This window comes from Protopterus annectens, chromosome 1.part0 (assembly GCF_019279795.1).
Source record: "Protopterus annectens isolate FY-2018-M chromosome 1.part0, PAN1.0, whole genome shotgun sequence".
Classification (NCBI taxonomy): Eukaryota; Metazoa; Chordata; order Ceratodontiformes; family Protopteridae; genus Protopterus; species Protopterus annectens.
In genome coordinates this window covers 1,307,557,040-1,307,576,750 of record NC_056725.1, presented here as the reverse complement: position 1 = coordinate 1,307,576,750, position 19,711 = coordinate 1,307,557,040, and the positions used below count along the sequence as shown (strand labels likewise).

The 19,711-nt window shown below is 44.1% G+C and overlaps 1 protein-coding gene across 1 annotated transcript in view; it reads left to right on the top strand.

Moving 5' to 3' along the window:
* Window positions 1-13,784, top strand: part of LOC122801633 (SUN domain-containing protein 2-like) — an 874,347-nt gene extending 860,563 nt beyond the window's left edge. The window contains exon 8 of the mRNA XM_044071146.1: window positions 13,537-13,784. Within this exon, the coding sequence (XP_043927081.1) occupies window positions 13,537-13,784 (248 nt within the window). The remainder of the gene's footprint in view (window positions 1-13,536) is intronic.
* Window positions 13,785-19,711: the final 5,927 nt, after the last annotated feature.

Genomic DNA, 19,711 nt, shown 5'->3' with positions numbered 1-19,711 from the left:
AGTTCGCAAGTGCCAGTCAGCCGACTTCTGAAATTTTCATTTTTGAGTTTCAGAACCGAAGTCTTCAGCTAAAGCTAAGTACCCTGTTGGGGAAACTTTTTCTTGCTCTAAACCGATGTCAGTAAAGGTCAATAATTGTATTTCTTGTGGAAAGAAAATACCTCAAAGATTTTCACTCATACTGTATTCCTTGCCTAGGCCCTGACCAGTACCTTGCTGTTGGTTTTGTGCCTTATTTAAACCACGAGCTATTCGTCGGTACATTTTCGCTTCTAAATATTTTGGTGTTCGGTTCAATTATCCAGATATGTCTTCGGTATGCCACCTGACTACCGACATTCTGAAAAAACGCAAAGATAAAGACAGAGACAGGCTGCTTAGTTCCAAAGCGGACGATGACGCTTTTCCTAGGATAGTCGCCAGTTCACCGGTACTCAGTGAGGCGCTTTCGCAGCGCCTGATACCCGCTACTTCAGATTCGCAGGCCTTTAGTGAGACCCATTCGGAGTCTGGTATGCCACAAGATGCTTCAGCTGTGAAACCTGCAGATGTCTCTACCTTGGATGGGTCCGGAGCCGCTGTGCAGGCACCGGCTTCTGAGGGTGTATTCAGGCCTACTGACTTGCATATTAAACCGACGCCTTCTTCTTCTTCTAGGCCTAAAACTCGAACCATGCCTAGGAAACAGACGCCCAGACCACATGGTCAGGCCTCTTTGCCTAAAAAACAAATAAGAATGGCTGAAGACCTTATTACTTTAATCAGGGGAAGCCAACTTTCCCCCTCGTAGAGACCTAGGACTGAATTTGCTTATGATTCTTCTGACCAAGATTCTGAAATTTCTGTCTCATCTGATGACCTGGATTTACGCTTATCTACTTATGAGGATTCTGATGCAGAGGACTCTATTCCCTGTACTTCACCCCCAGAGAATTTTTCTTTTGGTGAAACCTTGCATACTCTTAGGGAACATTTTCACTGGGAAAGCCAGGATTACTCTGATTCTAAAAAAAAGGCTTGGAGATTTCTTACTCCTGCCCCAACACAGGCCTTTAGCTATCACTCCTGTGCTGGACATTGTTGATGATGCCTTTTCAGAATCTAGCTTGGCCCCTGACTCTCTACCTCCTTCTCCCAGAAAACTGATAGATATTACAGAATTCCTGATTCTCATAAGTTCCTTTTAAAAAATCGTACTGCAGACCCTGAGACCATTTCACAGGGACCGAAGGGCATTAAGGCTACTACTGCCAAAAATCCTACCCCCTGTGATAGAGATTCCAGGGCCCTGGATAGATGGGGTAAGAAGGTATACATCTCTGCAACCTTGGCCATCAGGGCCTTAAATTTCCAGTTTCATATGTTAAAGTATCAGCAGCATATTATTGGATTGCTTAAACAGAAAATTATGTTGATTCCTGATTGTGCTGAAAATAAGGATTTACAGGATTTAATGCATTCTGCTGAACAGGTTGGAATCCCTACTTTGCAATGTGGTTTTGATTCACTAGAGGCATCTTGCAGGGCTGCTGTCACCGGGTCTGTACTTAGAAGGCATACTTGGCTTAAGGAGCAGTCTTTGCCAGATCATGTGAAAACTAAATTTCTGGATGCTCCCTTAAATCAGGGCCACCTGTTTGGCGACAAAGCAGTAGTAGTTCTTAAAAAGATTGAGGAAAAAGCTAAATCTATGCAAACTGTTAGATTTCTTACAAGTGTAGCCTCCTAGATTTAGTAGGCATTGGCCCTCAAAAAATTGGTCCTTTCCTGCCTCTTCCAGGCCTTCAGTTCAAACCCAGAGCCAGCAAAAAACCCAGGTTTCAGTCCCAGGGTACGCACAGAACTATGCAGTGGGGAGCTCCCACTTCCAAATCAGGGAGTATTAAGACTCCCCCCTATGGTAAGCTGTCTCAATGACTTAACTTTAAAACTTCCAAGCATTCTCAACTGACTGCCCCTTTAGGGGGAAAGATTGCTGTGCAAGCAAAAAAACCGGGAACTCATTACCCAGGACAAATGGGTTTTTAAACTGTTTCCCAAGTTTACAGATTTCACTTCCACACGCTACCAACCCCAAACAGTTGGCCAGATGTACCCCCAAATCAGTGGGCAGAGGCTCAAAAGCCAATACTCTCTCTCTTAAGATTAAAGGCTATTCAGACTGTACCAGAAGAGGAAAAGGGACAACGTTTCTACTCAAGACTTTTCCTGGTACCCAGAAAAGACAGCTCGTGGCGTCCTATCCTGGACCTGTCTATACTAAACACCTTTTTGGTGATTCCAAAATTCAAGATGCTAACTCTTCACCAGTCTCTTCCCATGATAGGCAAAGATGCCTAGTTGGCAACACTGGATTTAAAGGAAGCCTACCTGCACATCCCAATCAGGGAATCTTGCAGAAAATCAAGTAAAATGAAAAAGTAGAATCCGGTCTGGCAGCAAAAGAAAACCTTTTAATTAAAATAATCCAAGTACAATAAGTAAAAAGAAATAATCAAGGTAAGCGCTTTCGTTTGTCACACTGATAAACTTCTTCTGACAATAAGAAACATCACTTCCTTCTGTTAAAACCATTTGAAATTCCCTCCTTTCAGTACTATTGGTCCATTTCGCAAAAAAACATGATGTCAGCGAAATTACATCAAATGAACCCCCACCACCACCACCACCACCACCACCACCACCTTAGACGCACAAGACTGAAGCATATCTAAAAGGTATATTTGTTAAATAAGCTGAATGTACCTCAAATAATATTTACGTAGATATTACACGTACTGTCAGCATTTTGGTTGTTATATTTATATTTTAAGGTTTTACAATGGTTTTATAACAATTATTTTAATTAAAAGGTTTTCATTTGCTGCCAGACCAGATTCTACTTTTTCATTTTACTTGGTTTTGTGTGGCTCTTCTTGCAAGTTTGGTTCGTGCTTGAGCATCATGGAACCGGCTTTGGCGGAGACTAACGAAACACAAAATAATGCACTTGGAGATTTAACTATTTTAATTCAATGTCTAACTGATAAGACTTGATGCTTTAGAACAGTGTTCTCTCTTGCAACTTCCATCTACATCCCTCCACCCTACTCCACCATGTGAAGCAAGTAATACCATTCAAGATGGTTAATTTAACTTCACCGTCTACCTCTTTGCACCGAGAAGTGAATTTGCCTAACAAGGTGGCCAGTTTGCCTACTGAACAATGCACAAATGCTCCTTCAAATTCTGCACAGCGGAGATCGCTGACAGCGTGGCTCAACAATACAATTGGATTTACACAAATAAATACCCTCTCACAAGGTACGCAAAAATCTTTTCAGGACAAATTGTCCGATTTGGATTGTTTTAATTAAAATAAAAAGCCTGCAAATGGACATTTACTTTGGTGAATGTTTAAGGAAGAATTTAGTGCCTAAAGGGCTACGCGTTTGGCGTTTTCCTACTGGATTAATACCTAATTCAAGCCTACATAATGAATTGTTGAAATTATTCAACAAATTTGGTGCTGATTATATGACACTAGTTATTAATGACAATTGCAAAACCATTGAAGCTCTATCAAAAAAAGCTGATGAATTGGATAAATTAGTGAAACAAGATTCAGGGTTTAATCATTATAACTTTGACTATGAGAGAGTTTTTAAATCAATAGATGAGAAAATGAATATAATTAAAGAAAGGAAAAGCAAAACAATTGAACGTGATGTATTTGCATATCAGAACAATGCATATCCCCCACCCCCAAAATCACAGCAATGGGGTTCAAAATTGACTGATAACTCTCTTCTAGTCAATCAACATGAGGGCCAAGCTTACAACAACAGGAATGAAGCGACGGATAATTAAAATGTTTTTTTGGACATGGGCATGTATCCCCCCTTGAGGAGATCAGAAAGGATACAACAACAGAAACAAAATCAGTACAACCCCCAAGCCGTGAACAGCTGGCCAGTCAGGGGCGAACAACAATGAAACGGGTCCTACACGAACAGGGGGAGGGGCAACGACTACAAGGGACCATGGCGAGGTCGCAGGCAATGAGCCCTAATATTCACCCTGAACTTAAGATTCTGACTAATAGAGCAAATTATTCTGCTGTGTATAATTACTCTTGTTTAGAATTTGATGCATCTATTTGTGATTTATCAAGGGGGTTAACATTTGTCCCTAATCAGAACATGAATCTGGTTCAAACTATTATTGATCTAAAATTATTTGTGCGTAAACTTAATTTGTCGTTTTTATTTGTCAAATATGCAATTGATCAATCCATTTTATGTTTCCAGTACATACAACCCACCACTACACCCCAATTTAAAGTTTTTGAAAAAATGTGTGAATTGGACCTCCAAACTATTGCCAAACATTGCAAAAGGAGGTACAATCTAACTAGAACGGAGAACAATGATTTAAAAATGTTAATGAATTCTAAAAATATCAGGTTAATAAAACCTGACAAGGGGGGGTGGCATGGTTATTTTTAATAAAAGTGACTATTTACATAACATGGAATCAATTTTAACCAGTCATACTTATAGCCCAAGTTCCATAAATGAAATGAATGGAGCACACAGACGTAAAAGGGGTATTTTATATGATCTTTTTATTGAGAGTAGTATTGATATGGATGAGTTAAATTACATGACTGTAATACATCCCAGGACACCTGTCCTGTTTGGAGTCCCTAAAATCCATAAGAATATTATAAAACCACCTGAGACCCATTGTCGATGCACAAGGTTCGATAACTAATCCTATAGCCAAATACTTGGATGGAAAATTGAAACGGTTTGTTATGGCAGAATCTCACTTGTTTAAAGACTCATGGGACTTTCTAACCAGGATGAAACAAGTCCAATTTGATAAAACAGATATATTAATTACTGTGGATGTAAAGGATTTATATTCTGTCATACCACATGGGACTGGTATCGAATGAGTAAATAATTTCCTGACCTAAAAGGGGCTTCACACAAAGTAAAATCAGCCAGTATGAACAACTGCTGGACAGTATACGTAAAAACAACTTTATAATGTTCAACGGTAAATTATTCTTACAGAATGAGGGAGTAGCTATGGGTTCTCCGTGTGGAGACCTATACGCAAATATAGTCGTGTGTATGGGAAGAACAATACATTTTTCCATCTACATTTTTTCAGTATTGTAAGATATACCTACGCTTTTTAGATATATTTATTTTGTGGAATGGTGGAAGTACATTAATTGATGACTTTGTGAATTATATTAATCAAACTACATCTTTTTTAAAATTTACAACTGTTAAGGATTTTAACCAGATTTCTTACTTAGATGTTCTATTGAGAAAAGATTATGGAACTAATTCCTTTATATCAGAAATCTTCCGCAAGGAAACCTTCAGTAATAGTTTTTTGCACTACAAAAGCTGCCATCCACATACACAGAAACAAGCCGTCTTAAAGGGACAATTGGTGAGGGCAGCTAGAAAGGTCACTAAATGGCATGACTTCATATTTGAATGTGAACTTCTAAAAAACATGTTTTTACACAGAGGTTACCCAATTCCTTTGGTGGATGATGTTATACAGGAGGTTCGCATCAAGAGACGTATTGGTCACTTTAAACCCTTGTTAACAAATGAAACCACTGTGCAAGAAACAAACCCTAATATTTTTATTCCAAGCAATAATGATAATGAACATTCAGCAATACCTACTGCAGAGAACAATCAGAATACTTCTAATAACAATAATACTATTAATCGGAATTTTAAGTGTAGTTTTGTTACCACCTTTAATTCCGATAGCTCTGCTATTAGATCTATTTTAGAGAAAAATTGGGCTTTTTTGTTGAATGATTCTTTGCTCAGGAATAAATTAGATATACATCCCCCCATTGTGTACAAAAAAGGATCTGAAGTAGTTAACTTCATTTGTGCAGCAACCTGTGGGTATCGGATCCGACTTCGGATCCGAGCCGGCAGTTTTCAACAGCTTAGATCCGAGCTCCTAGCTCCTCCCTCTACCCATAAACCCCTGCCAACCCTGACTGACCTCAGATCTAGTTTGCCAAGCTTGTTGACAGCAGCTGGATTCTTGAGCTTCGTCGTAGTGGTTTCTGAGAGAGAAAAAATAGACAATTTTTTTTTTTTTTTTACTTTTTCTATACTTTGGTGTGAGTATTGTGTGTTAGGCCCGTACCTGTTTCCCTTCTTTAGTTTATATATATTTTTTTCCCTCGCTGGTTCATTAGGGTCTGTGTGTGTGTGTGTGTTGGGGCCTAGCGTGTGTGTTTCTTTAGTTTAAAATGTCTGAGGCCCCAAAACCTATCTTCTCGAAGTGTACCGAGTGTGGCAATAAGCTTTCACCGGCTGATAGCCACACTCGGTGTGTTCTGTGCCTTGGGGTTGGACACCTTTCCTCTGGGTGTACCATCTGCGCGGCGTTCAACCCCAGGGCACTCAAGGACCAGAGATCCAAGCTGATCCTGGAAGGTCTCCTGCCCCCAGATTCGGCTTCAGCCTCTTGTCCTACCGTGGCTACCTCCGCGGCTTCGGCGGCGGCCACTTCTGCCTCTCTCCCCTGGGCCGGAACTCAACCTCCCGCTGTAGGCCCAGAGGAGAGGGAGGCCAGGAAAGAAAAGAGGAGGGAGAAGCACCACAAGCGGAGGGCCGAGGCCTCCGCTTTGCCCCTCCCGGCTAAGCGGTCTTCTCCCTCCACGGCTTCCCGGTTTCCTCCTTCTCGGATCAGGTCCCCTTGTTTTTCACTGGGTCCTTAGGAGGAGGAGACCTGATCTCCTTCGAGGTCATCGAGGCGGCACTCCCGTCCTGCCTCAGTGGCCTCTTCGAGATCTATGCGTAGCCTTTCGGACGCAGACTTGAACTGGATGATGCGAAGATTCCTCCATACCCAACTGCAAATGGGAGTGCTCCTGCCTCCCCCCCCCCCTCTCCGGGGGGGAGCTCGACCCCTTTCTTTGCCCAGATAGCTCCTTCTTCTTCCTGCTTCCCAGGTTCGGAGCCGGGCAGTCTTGGAACCAGGGGTGGGTCGGCGCCGATAGTCTTGGGTACTTTGGCGCCGAGACTTCCCTCGAGCCTGTCGGGTCCGTTTTTGTCGGATCCAAGCTCTCTGAGCCGAGGGCTGAGCTTCGGATCCGAGGGTTTCAGTATGACTTCGGCGCCGTCCAGGTCGGAGCATACTGGGCCGTCTGATCCGATTGCTTCGGCACCGGTTCCGATCAGCCTGTCTGATCCGAGTGAGGGCCCGCTCTCGGATCCCAGAGATAGTGGCTCTCCCTCGGTGTTCGGCGTGGTGGAGAGGGCTCTGTCGACTGCTTCCAGGCTACCGGTCCTTGCCACAGCTCCGCCCCGCACTCCCTCTCTGTTGGGTCTGACTTCCATCACCCAGCCCCAGGGACAGCCTGCTTCAATGTCCCAGGTCGTTCCCTTGGAACAGGATGTTGCTGGTGAGGCTTCCTCGGACAGCCCCCCCGAGGAGATCCCCCACAAGCGGAAGTGCAAGAGGAGGCACTTGGACTCCCCTGAGTCCTTAACCGAAGACACGGATTTGGAGGAGGGGGAAGGCTCCCCAAGGTCACCCCCACCCCCGAGGATGTCCCCTTTGGGGACATCATGGAAATGCTTAGGATCAGAGGGGAGTGGTCTGCCCCAAAGCCGACCTTGGACGAAGCAGTGTTCCTGGAGGCATTTGAAGCAGGCCCTTCTATCTCTTGGGTGTCCCTCCGGCCGACCCCCTGGTGGACCTGATTACCACCAGGGCGTGGAAGGAGCCAGACACTGTGGAGCCAGTCCTGAAATGCCCTGACAGGATCCTCAGTCCCCCTGCCGACAAGGCCCCACTGGAGCAAGGGTCCCCCCCCCATAGATGCCATGTTGATGGCGGCGGCCACTAAGAGGGAACTAGCTCAGGAGAGCCCCTCAGTCCACCCCCCGGGCAAGGAGTCCCGAGTGATGGACCGCCTAGGGAAGCGGGTGTTTAGTTCAGTGTCCTTCTCGGTGAGGTCACTGAACTTACATGGCACACGTTATTCGGCTGCAGCGGGATCTTATTAAAAAATATGCTGCATTGCCCCCGGAGTCCATGTCGGCGGAGGACAAACAGTTGTACTCCACCCGTATGGCCACTCTTAGGTCCATTTCCAATACCTCCATGCGGCTACTATCCCATGCCACGGAAGGAGCTGCTAGAGCCAGCGGAGCAGGTCTCGTCATGAGGCGTCAGGCCTGGCTCTGGCATTGTGCTTTTGCGGAACCCTTCAAGGCGTCTTTCGCAAATGCCCCTTTTGATGGTTCTGCCCTATTTGGGAAGACCGTTCGCGACACCTTGATCCAGAGCGAAAAGGACGGGAAGACGTCTGCCGTCGGAGTCCGCTTCTCTGCTCCCCAGAGGTCCTTCTCTAAGAACCAAAAGGGACAGAAGAAGATGTGGTTCCGGAAGTCGCAACAATCCCAGTCCGCTCCGGACCCCCCCCCCCAGTCCTTCCGTGGCAGAGGAGGACAGGGAGGACGCCGCCCTAGAGGCAGAGGGGGCCCGAAGAAATTTGGGTCCAGAGAACCTTTCTCTGATCGGCCCACGCAATAGCCCTGAAGGGCTGCCCGACTGCTCCACTCTGGAGGCAGTCGGGGGGTGTTTCTCGAGGCACCTGGCAGCTTGGGAGTCCATCACGACAGACCGCTGGGTGCTTCGCATCATATCCAGAGGTTACCAGATCCCCTTCTGTTGCCCTCTTCTCTTCCCCAAACACCTCCCCGATGTCCCACCCGATCAGAGGGAGGTCGCAGCTGCGGATATCCGGCAGCTACTAGAAAAAAGAGCCATCCAACACGTCCCCCAGACCAGCTTGGATCGGGTTTTTACTCCAGGTTCTTTTTGGTGCCAAAAAAGACGGGGGGGACTTGAGGCCAATCCTCAATCTCTCCCTTTTGAACCTTTCAGTAACCAAAGAAAAGTTCCGGATGGTCACTCTTCAATCTATTCTCCCCCTATTACGGGAGAACAATTGGATGTGCTCGATAGACTTCAAGGATGCGTACTACCATATTCAAATGGAGAGACGATCCAGGAGGTTTCTCAGCTTCCGGCTAGGGGCCAGTCATTACCAATTCAGGGCTTTCCCCTTTGGTCTCACCTCAGCCCCCAGGGTGTTTACCAAAGTGTTAGCAGTGATAGCAGCCCACCTGAGGCTCCAGGGAATACAGGTTTTTCCGTACCTGGATGACTGGCTCCTGACCGCCTCGACAAGGCATCTACTCTGTACAGCCAGGGATCATTTTCTTCGCCTTGCTCCCTGGCTAGGGATCACAATAAATATAGACAAATCTGCTCTCACCCCGACCCGAGTCATAGATTTCATCAGGGCCAGGTTAAACACAATCAATCTTGTAGCCTTCTTAACCCCAGAGAGACTTCGAACCCTGAGGTTTCATGTGCGGGCCATCCTATCTTCATCTCCTCCAGTGGAGTTGGTCCTGATGGCTCTAGGTTCTGTGGCAGCGGCAATCAACTTGTTACCAATGGCATATCTCAACATGAGGGTCTTACAGTGGACCCTCCAAGTCCAGTGGTCTTTCCTTCACTACCCTCTGAGTCATCCCATTTCCCTCAGCAGGGCTTGCAAGAGGGCTCTCGTGTGGTGGGTGCAATCTCTGGATCTCCACACGAGACGCCCCTTCTCTATGGCGCCTCCCCTGGCTACGGTGACTACGGACGCCTCCCGCCTCGGGTGGGGGGGCACTCTTCGGGCAGGACTGTCCAAGGCACGTGGAACGTTACGGAGACCTCTTTGCATATCAATGTCCTAGAGATGAGGGCAGTGCTGTTAGCGTTGCAAGCACTTCAGGACCTTCTTCCCGTAGGGACGATTGCGATCCAGACGGACAACATGTCTGTTGTCTGGTACATCAAACAAGGGGGAACCAGGTCTTACCCACTCTGTCGAGAGGCCATGAGAGTGTGGGAATGGGCGATCTCCGCCAACCGTTTTCTCATTGCAACGCACATTCTGGGACGGTCCAACATCCTGCAGACAAACTCAGTTGCACCATCCTTTCCCCTTACGAGTGGTCTCTCAATCCGCAGGTAGCGAATCAGATTTTTGCCAAATGGGGGCAGCCCTGTTGCAATTTCTTCGCCTCTCCCTCAAACACCAAATGCACCAGCTATTTCTCTCTAATTCCCCAAGTCAGGGAATCCCCGAGAGACGCTCTGGTGCATGTTTGGTTTCCCGGTCTGCTTTATGCTTATCCGCCTCTCCTCCTGATGCTAACGTTTCTACAGAAAGCCAGTCGATTGGGGAGCAGGATTATCCTCATTGCCCCATTCTGGCCTCGTCAAACCTGGTTTCCTTACCTTTGGTCTCATCTGGTGAATCCTCCTTAGATTCTAGATCCCCTCCCGGATCTGATCTCCCACCCCCTGAGTCTCCCGACCCCGAACCTGGACAGCCTCAAGCTCACAGCTTGGCTGCTCCAGTTCCACTCCTAGCCAGGACTCCCGGCATCTCTTCCCCAGTCAAAGCTATTCTAGTTGCAGCCCATAAGCCTTCTACGAGGAAGGTTTACAGTAGCAAATAGAGGCGTTTCTCTATCTGGGCAGAATGTCAAAACTTGGATCCCTTCACAGCTCCTTTACCTGTGGTGCTAGACTTCTTATCAGGATTATTTCACCAGGGAGCTAGCTGTTCCACTGTCAAGGTTCAACTAGCAGCTCTCTCTCACTACCATGTCGGACATGATCTGCGTCCCTTGATCACTTCTAAGCTGTGCAAGACCTTCCTGAAGGGCACATTCCTGCTTAGACCTCCGGTGAAGGAAGTGGTACCTCCGTGGGATTTGTCGTTGGTGCTTCAGGCTTTGACAGCTCCCCCCTTTGAGCCTGCAGCTTCAGTGGAACTCAAGTATTTGTCTTGGAAGACGGCCTTTCTCGTCGCCATTACTTCTGCCAGAAGAGTTTCTGAAATTAAGGCCCTTTGTGTCAAACCCCCGTATCTAACCTTCCACAAGGATAGAGTCTACCTCAGGACCAATCCCTCCTTTCTCCCTAAGGTTGCTTCTGAATCTAATATCAACCAGTCCATTAATCTGCCAGTCTTCTTTCCCAACTATCACAACAAAGGAGAATACAAATTACACTCGGATGTGCATAGACAACTTCGATTCTATATTCATAGGACATCTGGTCATAGGCAATTCGACCAGTTGCTCGTCTCCTTTGCCAAAAAGAATTGGGGAAAATCTGTATCCATAGTTATGTTGTCTCGATGGATCTCGCAATGTATTCTTTTGGCTTATGAAAGTTCTGGTAGGCCCGTGCCTCAGGGAGTCCGTGCCCACTCTACCCGATCTATGTCTACCTCTGCTGCTTTTAGATCCAGGGTTCCTTTAGATGATATTTGTTCAACCGCCACTTGGGCCTCATCTCATACCTTTATCAACCATTATAAGCTGGATATTATCTTCAGAGGGAGAGCATCCTTTGGCTCTGCAGTGCTCCGGAACATCCTTCCATGATGGCCGCCCAAGATTCAGGTAGCTGGGGACTCTGTCCCACAGGTTGCTGCACAAATGAAGTTAACTACTTCAGATTAAGAAGTTATGTACTCACCATAATGTTCCATCTGAGTAGATAAACTTCATTTGTCAGCAACCATCCCCCCTCCTTCCCCCTGACCTTCCATCATTCACTTTTGCAGTCTTCAGAGATGACATTTGAAATTGGTAAATCTGTAGCAGTTGCTGCTTGGGGGCAAACTTGATCTGAGGTCAAGTCAGGGTTGGCAGGGGGTTATGGGTAGAGGGAGGAGCTAGGAGCTCGGATCTAAGCTGTTGAAACTGCCGGCTCGGATCCGAAGTCGGATCAGATACCCACAGGTTGCTGACAAATGAAGTCTATCTACTCAGATGGAACGTTATGGTGAGTACATAACTTCTTATTACAGCCTCAAGCAATGTTTTGAGACTACTTTTAATAATTGTCAAGGCCACATGTATAAATGTGGTTGATGTAAATTTTGTAACCTTATTTTAGAAACCTGTGGGGTTCTTGTAAATGGGCAGTATATTAAGATCATGGGTAGATTTTGTTGTTTTTCCGAAAAGGTTTATTGTGCTATGTGTACCCATTCTGTGTCATTTTATGTGGGGAAAACAGAAAGGAAACTGAAAGAAAAAGGATGGGTGAACATCTTAGAGCTATTAGAGACAAAGTTGAAAATAATGCTTTAGCAAAACACATTTGCTTAAACCTCACACATCAGTTCAAATTCATTGTTTTAGATATTTAAAAAAAAACAATGATTGGGGGAGCATGGCCAGCCCATTTAGAAAAAATGGAATTGGGGTGGCAAATTCGCCTGTGCGCACATTTTTGGCCAGGCCTGAATGAGTCTCTTTCCCTTAACAGCATATTAAAATTAAAATCCCTGGAGGGATGATTTATTCTATTATTTTTCCATCATGAATATTCATAATGGCTATTATACCTTATATTTACTATTATATTTTTTATTATTATTGGTATTGTACTTTATCATACATCATACTTGTATTTCATACATAAAACATATACATTTATACACCGCCAAACTATGCATGCGTTCAGCATATTGCGATCATAATTTTTCGTTATTTCAGGTTTATTTTACATTTATAACTATTTACATAGGTATTACATGTACTCAGCATTTCAGTTGTTTATTATATTTTTAAGGTTTTACAATGGTTTTAGAACACAATTATTTGAGGTATATTCAGCTTATTTACATGGCTATACCTTTTAGATATGCTTCAGTCTTGTGTGTCTAAGGTGGGGGGGGTGAATTTGCTGTCATTTTGCTGACATGTTTTTTGTGAAATGGACCAATAGTATTGAAAGGAGGGGATTTCAAATGGTTTTAACAGAAGGAAGTGAGGTTTCTTATTGTCAGAAGAAGTTTCAGTGTGACAAACGAAAGCACTTAACTGGATTATTGCTTTTTTACTTATTGTATTATGGATTATTTTAATTAAAAGGTTTTCTTTTGCTGCCAGACCGGATTCTACTTTTTCATTTTACTTGGTTTTGTGTGGCTGTTATTGCAATCTTGCAGAAAATACCTACGCTTCAAAGCAGTTCTCTGCACTGCCCTTTGGCTTATCTACTGTGCCCAGGGTATTCACAAAATGCCTAGCTCCAGTCATTGCATTTTGCAGGTAAAGAAATATTCAAATATACCCATACCTGGACAATTGTCTAATTCAGGCAGAAAGCCAGGGCATACACAGTAACAAAAGAGGGGGGTGGAACTACAGTAGGTTTAATTAAAGGGTTTGAGTCCTTTTACCTGCATTTGCCCACTGTGTGACTGTGAAGATGGACACTTGTGTCCAATAGGCTTACATGGTTAACAGATGTGTAAAATAAAAATACTATATCATTATGTCCCTATGATTAATATCAGTTTAGCAGTGTAGTATTTTGCTTAGGTGACTGCAGTCTGATCAAACAATACTGTTCACAGAGAAGTTTACTTTGGTTTTCATGTTTTTTTCATTTCAGCAGCATGGTATTTTTTCCCATTCGGTATCCTGAAAAATATCTTTTCTGGATCAAGAAAAACAGGAGTACCACTTCAGACAGATTCACTACATAGGACAACGGACATTAACAAGGGGATGAAACCAGAACAAGAGGTAATTGATGAGTACCTCAGTGTGTTTTGCTGGAATAGTATGATAGTTGAAAAATGCTTTCTGTTGCATTCAATACAATTTGAAGCCCTATTGAAACAGATTCACGTTACATAAGACCTGATAGTTTACACCCCCTTTTTTCTTTAAGGGGACCTTTGCAGTGGGTGAACTACTTGGTTGATTTTCATCTGTTGTCTGTGTGTTGCTGTTCTAGGTATTTTGAAGTCTGACTTCAAAAACTCACTGCATTGGGCAACTGTTGGGGTCTGCCCTTTTGGTATTTCCAATATAGCACAGTTCTTGAAATGATTCCAATGCTGTGAGGTGCACATCTCTGACTGGTACACATCACAATGTCACCCTCCATGCTAAGATCAACAGCACTGCCCCTATGCTGCTTGGCTGTTTCCCTTCTGCTTGCTCATTTTAAATGCAGTTTGGACTACAAGCTCGGTTTTTACCATTGGCATGTTCTTTCTTTTGATGTTTTAGAGACAGACGGCTGAAGTGTTCCTGTAGTTGTAAGATCACCGGTGGTACGCAGTAGCACTGCCTTTATTGCTTGTACTAAACGTTCAGTGTTAAGGACTGCAGTATGGTTCATAAATTCAGCTTAATCATCTGAATGGCGAAATGTGATTAACTTGAGACCTTAGCTTACCCTCAAACAAGATGACCTTTAGAAGATGGTCAGCTCAGGAATTATCTGGATGGTCCCTTGCATAATTCTGCACCTCAGTTAAACAGTAAGGAGAATGTAAGGGATTCAATGACCACATATCGTTTCCAAGCTTCTTTCTTCAGTTTTGGTCTGTGTGACTTTTTCTGTCCCCTTGCACTTAATATGCTGTCAATCAACAAATGAGAGATCAGGCTGAGTTTACTCTGTTAACAACAGTGATGGGAAGAAGTGATCCTGTCTTCCATATACAGCCTCTGGGGTTCTATACACAAACATCTGGAACAGGTGCCCAGCCGTGGTGCTTGCTTATAGTGCGCTTAAGTTATCCAACAGTGAGATAGTGGTAGAAAGTCTGGCCCTGATTGTGAACCCCTACCATGCCACCAAGTCAAGAAGGGTTTTGGCCAGAGATGGAGAATCCCACAGTTTTTCTCAGGTGGGCACACAAGAATCCTTCAGAAACAGGTGTATTCTTTGTCTGGTTGGATTTCAAATCCCTGTTTGGTATGAGGCTATAGTTTGCCTGGACAAAGACCCCTGCAGGCTTCCCAGAACCCATTATTGCAGTCCGTGTACAATATCTCAGGCAGTGGCAGTCTTTTACTCAACACGCAGCAGCCCCTGGACTTTCATGCAGATTGAGTGCAGGCAGACTTCAGTGTGAAATAGCACTGTAGTGTTTTCCAGTTTTTTCAGTGTCCTGAAGAATGGGATTCTAAAGAATTTATTTGGGGAGGTCTTCTGCATTGGCTAACTGTTGGACACTATGATCCCCTCTAAACTGCAGCTTAACAGAATTTTATTTTTTATCCTTGGTGAGACAAAGGGAGATACTGCCAGCACAGCTGTCTGGAATTTTGTAAATAATTATATGTCATTGGTGAGTATCAGTGTGATTTGTGTAAGATGCTTGTGTTGCAACTGTATTAGAACTGTATGTTATGTGTATATCAAACTTGTTTGTACAGGCGTGTGCTGAAAAGGCTTTGTAAAGTACTCAGCTTATAGATGTATCCACAGTGTGCTGCTGGAAGAGAACAGAAATGTACAATTAACTATTGTAACTATTTTAATGTGTATATTTTAACAGTGGAAACTGGAACACAGGAGGTTAACCTCAGTCTAGAAAATTTCAGAAAAATAGCCGAGATTAAATTATTTTATGGCAGCTAAGAGAAGCGCAGTGTCTGTGCTGAAAAGGTTTCTGTATTGTCTTGGAAGTGTTTTATGACTTCCATCATTTGCCAAAGATCTGAGGAAAAGCCCTTGTCTATGTATTTTTACAGGTAGCTGGTAAATGTTACCAACTGCCATCAATGGTTGTTTTCTAGTCTGGGGACTAGAAGTCAGATGACAAAAAATTGTCGTCCTGCAAGTATGTATTCTGTCTTGGACCTGGCAGTATGAAGATCTACTCACCACATCTGCCTTGCTCTATAAGTAAGTTAACTAGAGTATTAATTCTGTTAGATTTAGTTAGGAATATAGTGAAGCCTAGTTTAAATGTATTTTTTTCATTTACGGGCCTCTACTGAAAATGGACATATATCCAGTTAGACTAGCCCAGTCAACAAATGTAAAATAAATAAATTTGAGACTGTCCTCCAATGTTTTAAATAATTCCTGTTATTGTGAACTTTGATGTCATGCCTTCTGTGGAAGGTTGGGCGCCAGGCTGGCAACTCAACATCGTAAAACTCCACTGCCAATCATGAGCGGACAGATGATCCACTGTGGCGACCCCTAACCGGGTAACGCCGAAAGAAGATTTTGAACTCTGATGTCACTGTAAATATGTATTTAGTATTGTCTTATTCTTTTATTATTTAATATCAAATATATATTGCTGTAAGTGATCTCTTTAACCTGATCACTGATGAGCAAAGAGGAGAAAAGCTTGAAACCTGCCTTACTACAAGAGGGTGGAGGGTGTCCTGTACAAAAAACCTGGCAATAGAGTCCCTTGTTCAGAGACTAACATGAGAGGGAGGGGTAGGTGGAAGACTGATACTTGCCACATCCTACTCCTGCATAGCCTCCCCTTGCAGTATTCAAATGTTGCCATCCTTTTGACCTAAATATTCCTCCAGCATAAAAAAAGAGTGCGAGAGAGAAGTAAAATGGTTGCCTTATTTGTAACATGGGCGACATCTGAACTCATCCTTCCTTGGCTTTCAGAAAGGCAAATTATATTTAAGAGCTTCCTGTTAAGTGGAAGCCATCTTGACCTGGAGTTTTCCTAACATCCTCTGTCTACTAAGCTGACAGGAGCCATCCACTCTTGAACCTGGGCTAGGTGATATTCAAAGACTTGTATTTTCTAAACATGTAAACATCTCCGCATGTTGCTCTCTCCTTGATTCCCACAGACTACACCTGATTATGACATGCTTAAAAGTTATTTAGGATATCGGACAGTATCTTTGTCATCTTATCCATGATTGGGTTAGGTTAGAGAATGGAAACAGCAGGCCTTTAGCTTCCTAAGTTGAGGAGCTCTGATCTCGTATAACCCATGGAACTGTGAAAATCACTATACTTTAGACCCTTACAGAGAAAGTTGTATCACCTGTGCAGAAACTCTTCAGTTTCCTTTTTCCAAGTCAGTTTTACTATGCTTGGTTTCTGGAATTAAGGGCCACTGTTCTGCAGAGCTTGTTGCCTCTTGTGAAGTAGCCTACTCTTTGCTTTGTCCTAATTTTCTTGAGTACAGTTTTACCCTTCCTGCCATGACCTGCTTAAGTTTATCCTGGTTATTGGAAAGATTCTCACCAATGTGTCTCACCAGATTTTCTTCGTGTTTCACTGTTCCAGTCATTACATTTGGGTTATCTACTTGCAGAGGTAGCCCGTAGTCGGCCTGATTAACAGTCTTGGGTCCTGCGTCGGTTGCTGTCCCTTCTTCCATGATGTCAGGTCGTCAGGGGTATAAAACATGCAGCCGACACCATTACATCAGTTTTTCTTGCCGTACGGTGCCCGAAGCAGAAGCAGTTTGCAAGTGCCGGTCGGCCAACTCCTGAAATTTTAGTTTTCGAGTTTCAGAACCGAAGTCTTCAACTAAAGCTAGTATCCCGTTGGGTAAACTTTTTTTTTCTTGCTCCTTACCGATGTCAGTAAAAGTTAATAATTGCATTACTTGTGGAAAGCAAATACCTCATAAAGATTTTCATTCTTACTGTATTCCTTGCCTAGGACCTGACCACGGCGTACCTTGTTGTCGGTTTTGTGCTTTATTTAATCAGCGCACTATCTGTCGTCGGTATATTTTCACCTCTAAATATTTCGATTCTCAGTTTAATTATCCAGAAATGTCTGTTAGCCATTCGACAAGAAGGATTCCGAAAAAACACAAAGATAAAGACAGAGACAGGCCGCCAAGGTCCAAAACAGCCGACGACGCTTCTAAGCAAGTCGCTAGTACTCAGTGAGGTGCTTTCGCAGCCCCTGATACCTGCTACTTCTGATTCGCAGGCCTCTACTGAGAACCATTCAGAGTCCGGTATGCCACGAGATGCTTCAACTATGGAACCTGCGGATGTTTCTACCTTAGATGGGTCCGGAGCCGCTGTGCAGGCATCGGCTTTTGAGGGTGTTTTCCGGCCTACGGACTTGCATATTAAACAGACACCTCCTTCTTTACTTAGGCCTAAATCTCGATCCATGCCTAAAAAAATGAAGCCCAGGCCAAATGCCTAAGGCCTCTATGCCTAAAAAACAAATGAGAATGGCTGAAGATCTAATAACTCTAATCGGGTAGCCAAACCCCCCCCCAAGAGGCCTAGGACTGAAGTTGATTATGAATCTCCTGATCAGGTTTCTGTTTTTTCTGATGCTCTGGATTTGCCCTTATCTACTTATGAAGATTTTGATGCAGAGGACTCCATTCCCTCTGCTTCCCCTCCTGAGTATTTTTCTTTTGGGGAAACCTTACATACTGTAAGGGAGCAGTTCCACTGGGAAAGCCAGGATTTTTCTCATTCAAAAAAGAGGCTTGGGGATTTCCGTCTCCTACCTCAGCATAGGCCTTTAGCTATTCTTCTTGTACTAGACATTGTTGTTGATGCTTTTTCGGAATCTAGTTTGGTCCCCGATTCCCTGCCTCCTGCTCCCAGGAAACCTGACAGATACTACAGGGTCCCAGAGTCCCACAAGTTCCTTTTTAAAAATCCTATTGCAGATCCAGAGACTGTTTCACAGGGGCCCAAGGGCATTAAGGCTTCTACTGCTAAAACTCCTCCCCCTTCTGATAGAGACTCCAGGGTGCTGGATAGATTGGGTAAGAAGGTTTCCACTTCAGCAGCCTTGGCTATTAGGGCTTTAAACTGCCAGTTTCATATGTTAAAGTATCAGTAACATGTTATTGGACTGCTTAAACAGAAAATGATGATTCCTTACTGTGTGGAAAATAAAGAATTACAGGATTTAATGCATTCTGCTGAACAAGTTGGAAAACATACTTTGCAATGTGGTTTTGATTCATTAGAGGCCTCTTGCAGTGCTGCTTTTACTGGGTCTGTGCTCAGAAGGCATGCTTGGCTTAAGGAGCAATCTTTGCCTGATCATTTTAAAGCTAAATTGTTGGATGCTATCTTAAATCAGGACCGCCTGTTTGGCAACAAGGCTGAGGAAGATGAAGCTAAATCTATGCAAACTGTTAAAGATTTTTTACAAGTTGAGCCTCCTAGATTTAGTAGGCACTGGCCCTCTAAGAATTGGTCCTTTCCAGCCCCTTCCAGGTCCTCTCAAGCCAAACCCAGACACAGCAAAAACCCTTGGTTTCGGTCCCAGGGTGCACACAACTAAGCAGTGGGGGGCCTCCACTTCCAAATCTGGGAATAATAAGACTCGCTCCTATGGTAAACTGTCTCAATGACTTCCTTTTAAAATTTTCAAGCACTTAACTGACTGCCCCTTTGGGGGGAAAGATTGCTCTTCATGCAAAGAATTGGGAGCTCATTACCCAGGACAAATGGGTTTTATATGTAGTGTCCCAGGGATACAGATTTCACTTCCACATGTTGCCAACACCAAGTGGGTGGCCGTACCTACCCCCAAATTCAGTAGGCAGAGGCCCAAAAACAAGTACTTTCCCTTAAGCATGGGGGGGCTATTCAGCTGGTATCAGAAGAGGAAAAGGGACAAGGTTTCTACTCGAGACTTTTCCCGGTACCCAGAAAAGACAGTTCATGGCGTCCTATCCTGGACCTGTGTACTCTAAACACCTTTTTGGAGTTTCCAAAATTCAAGATTCTGACTCTTCACCAATTACTTACTATGCTAGGCAAAGATGCCTGGTTGGCAACACTAGATTTAAAAGAAGCATACCTGCACGTCCCAATCAGGGAATCTTGTAGAA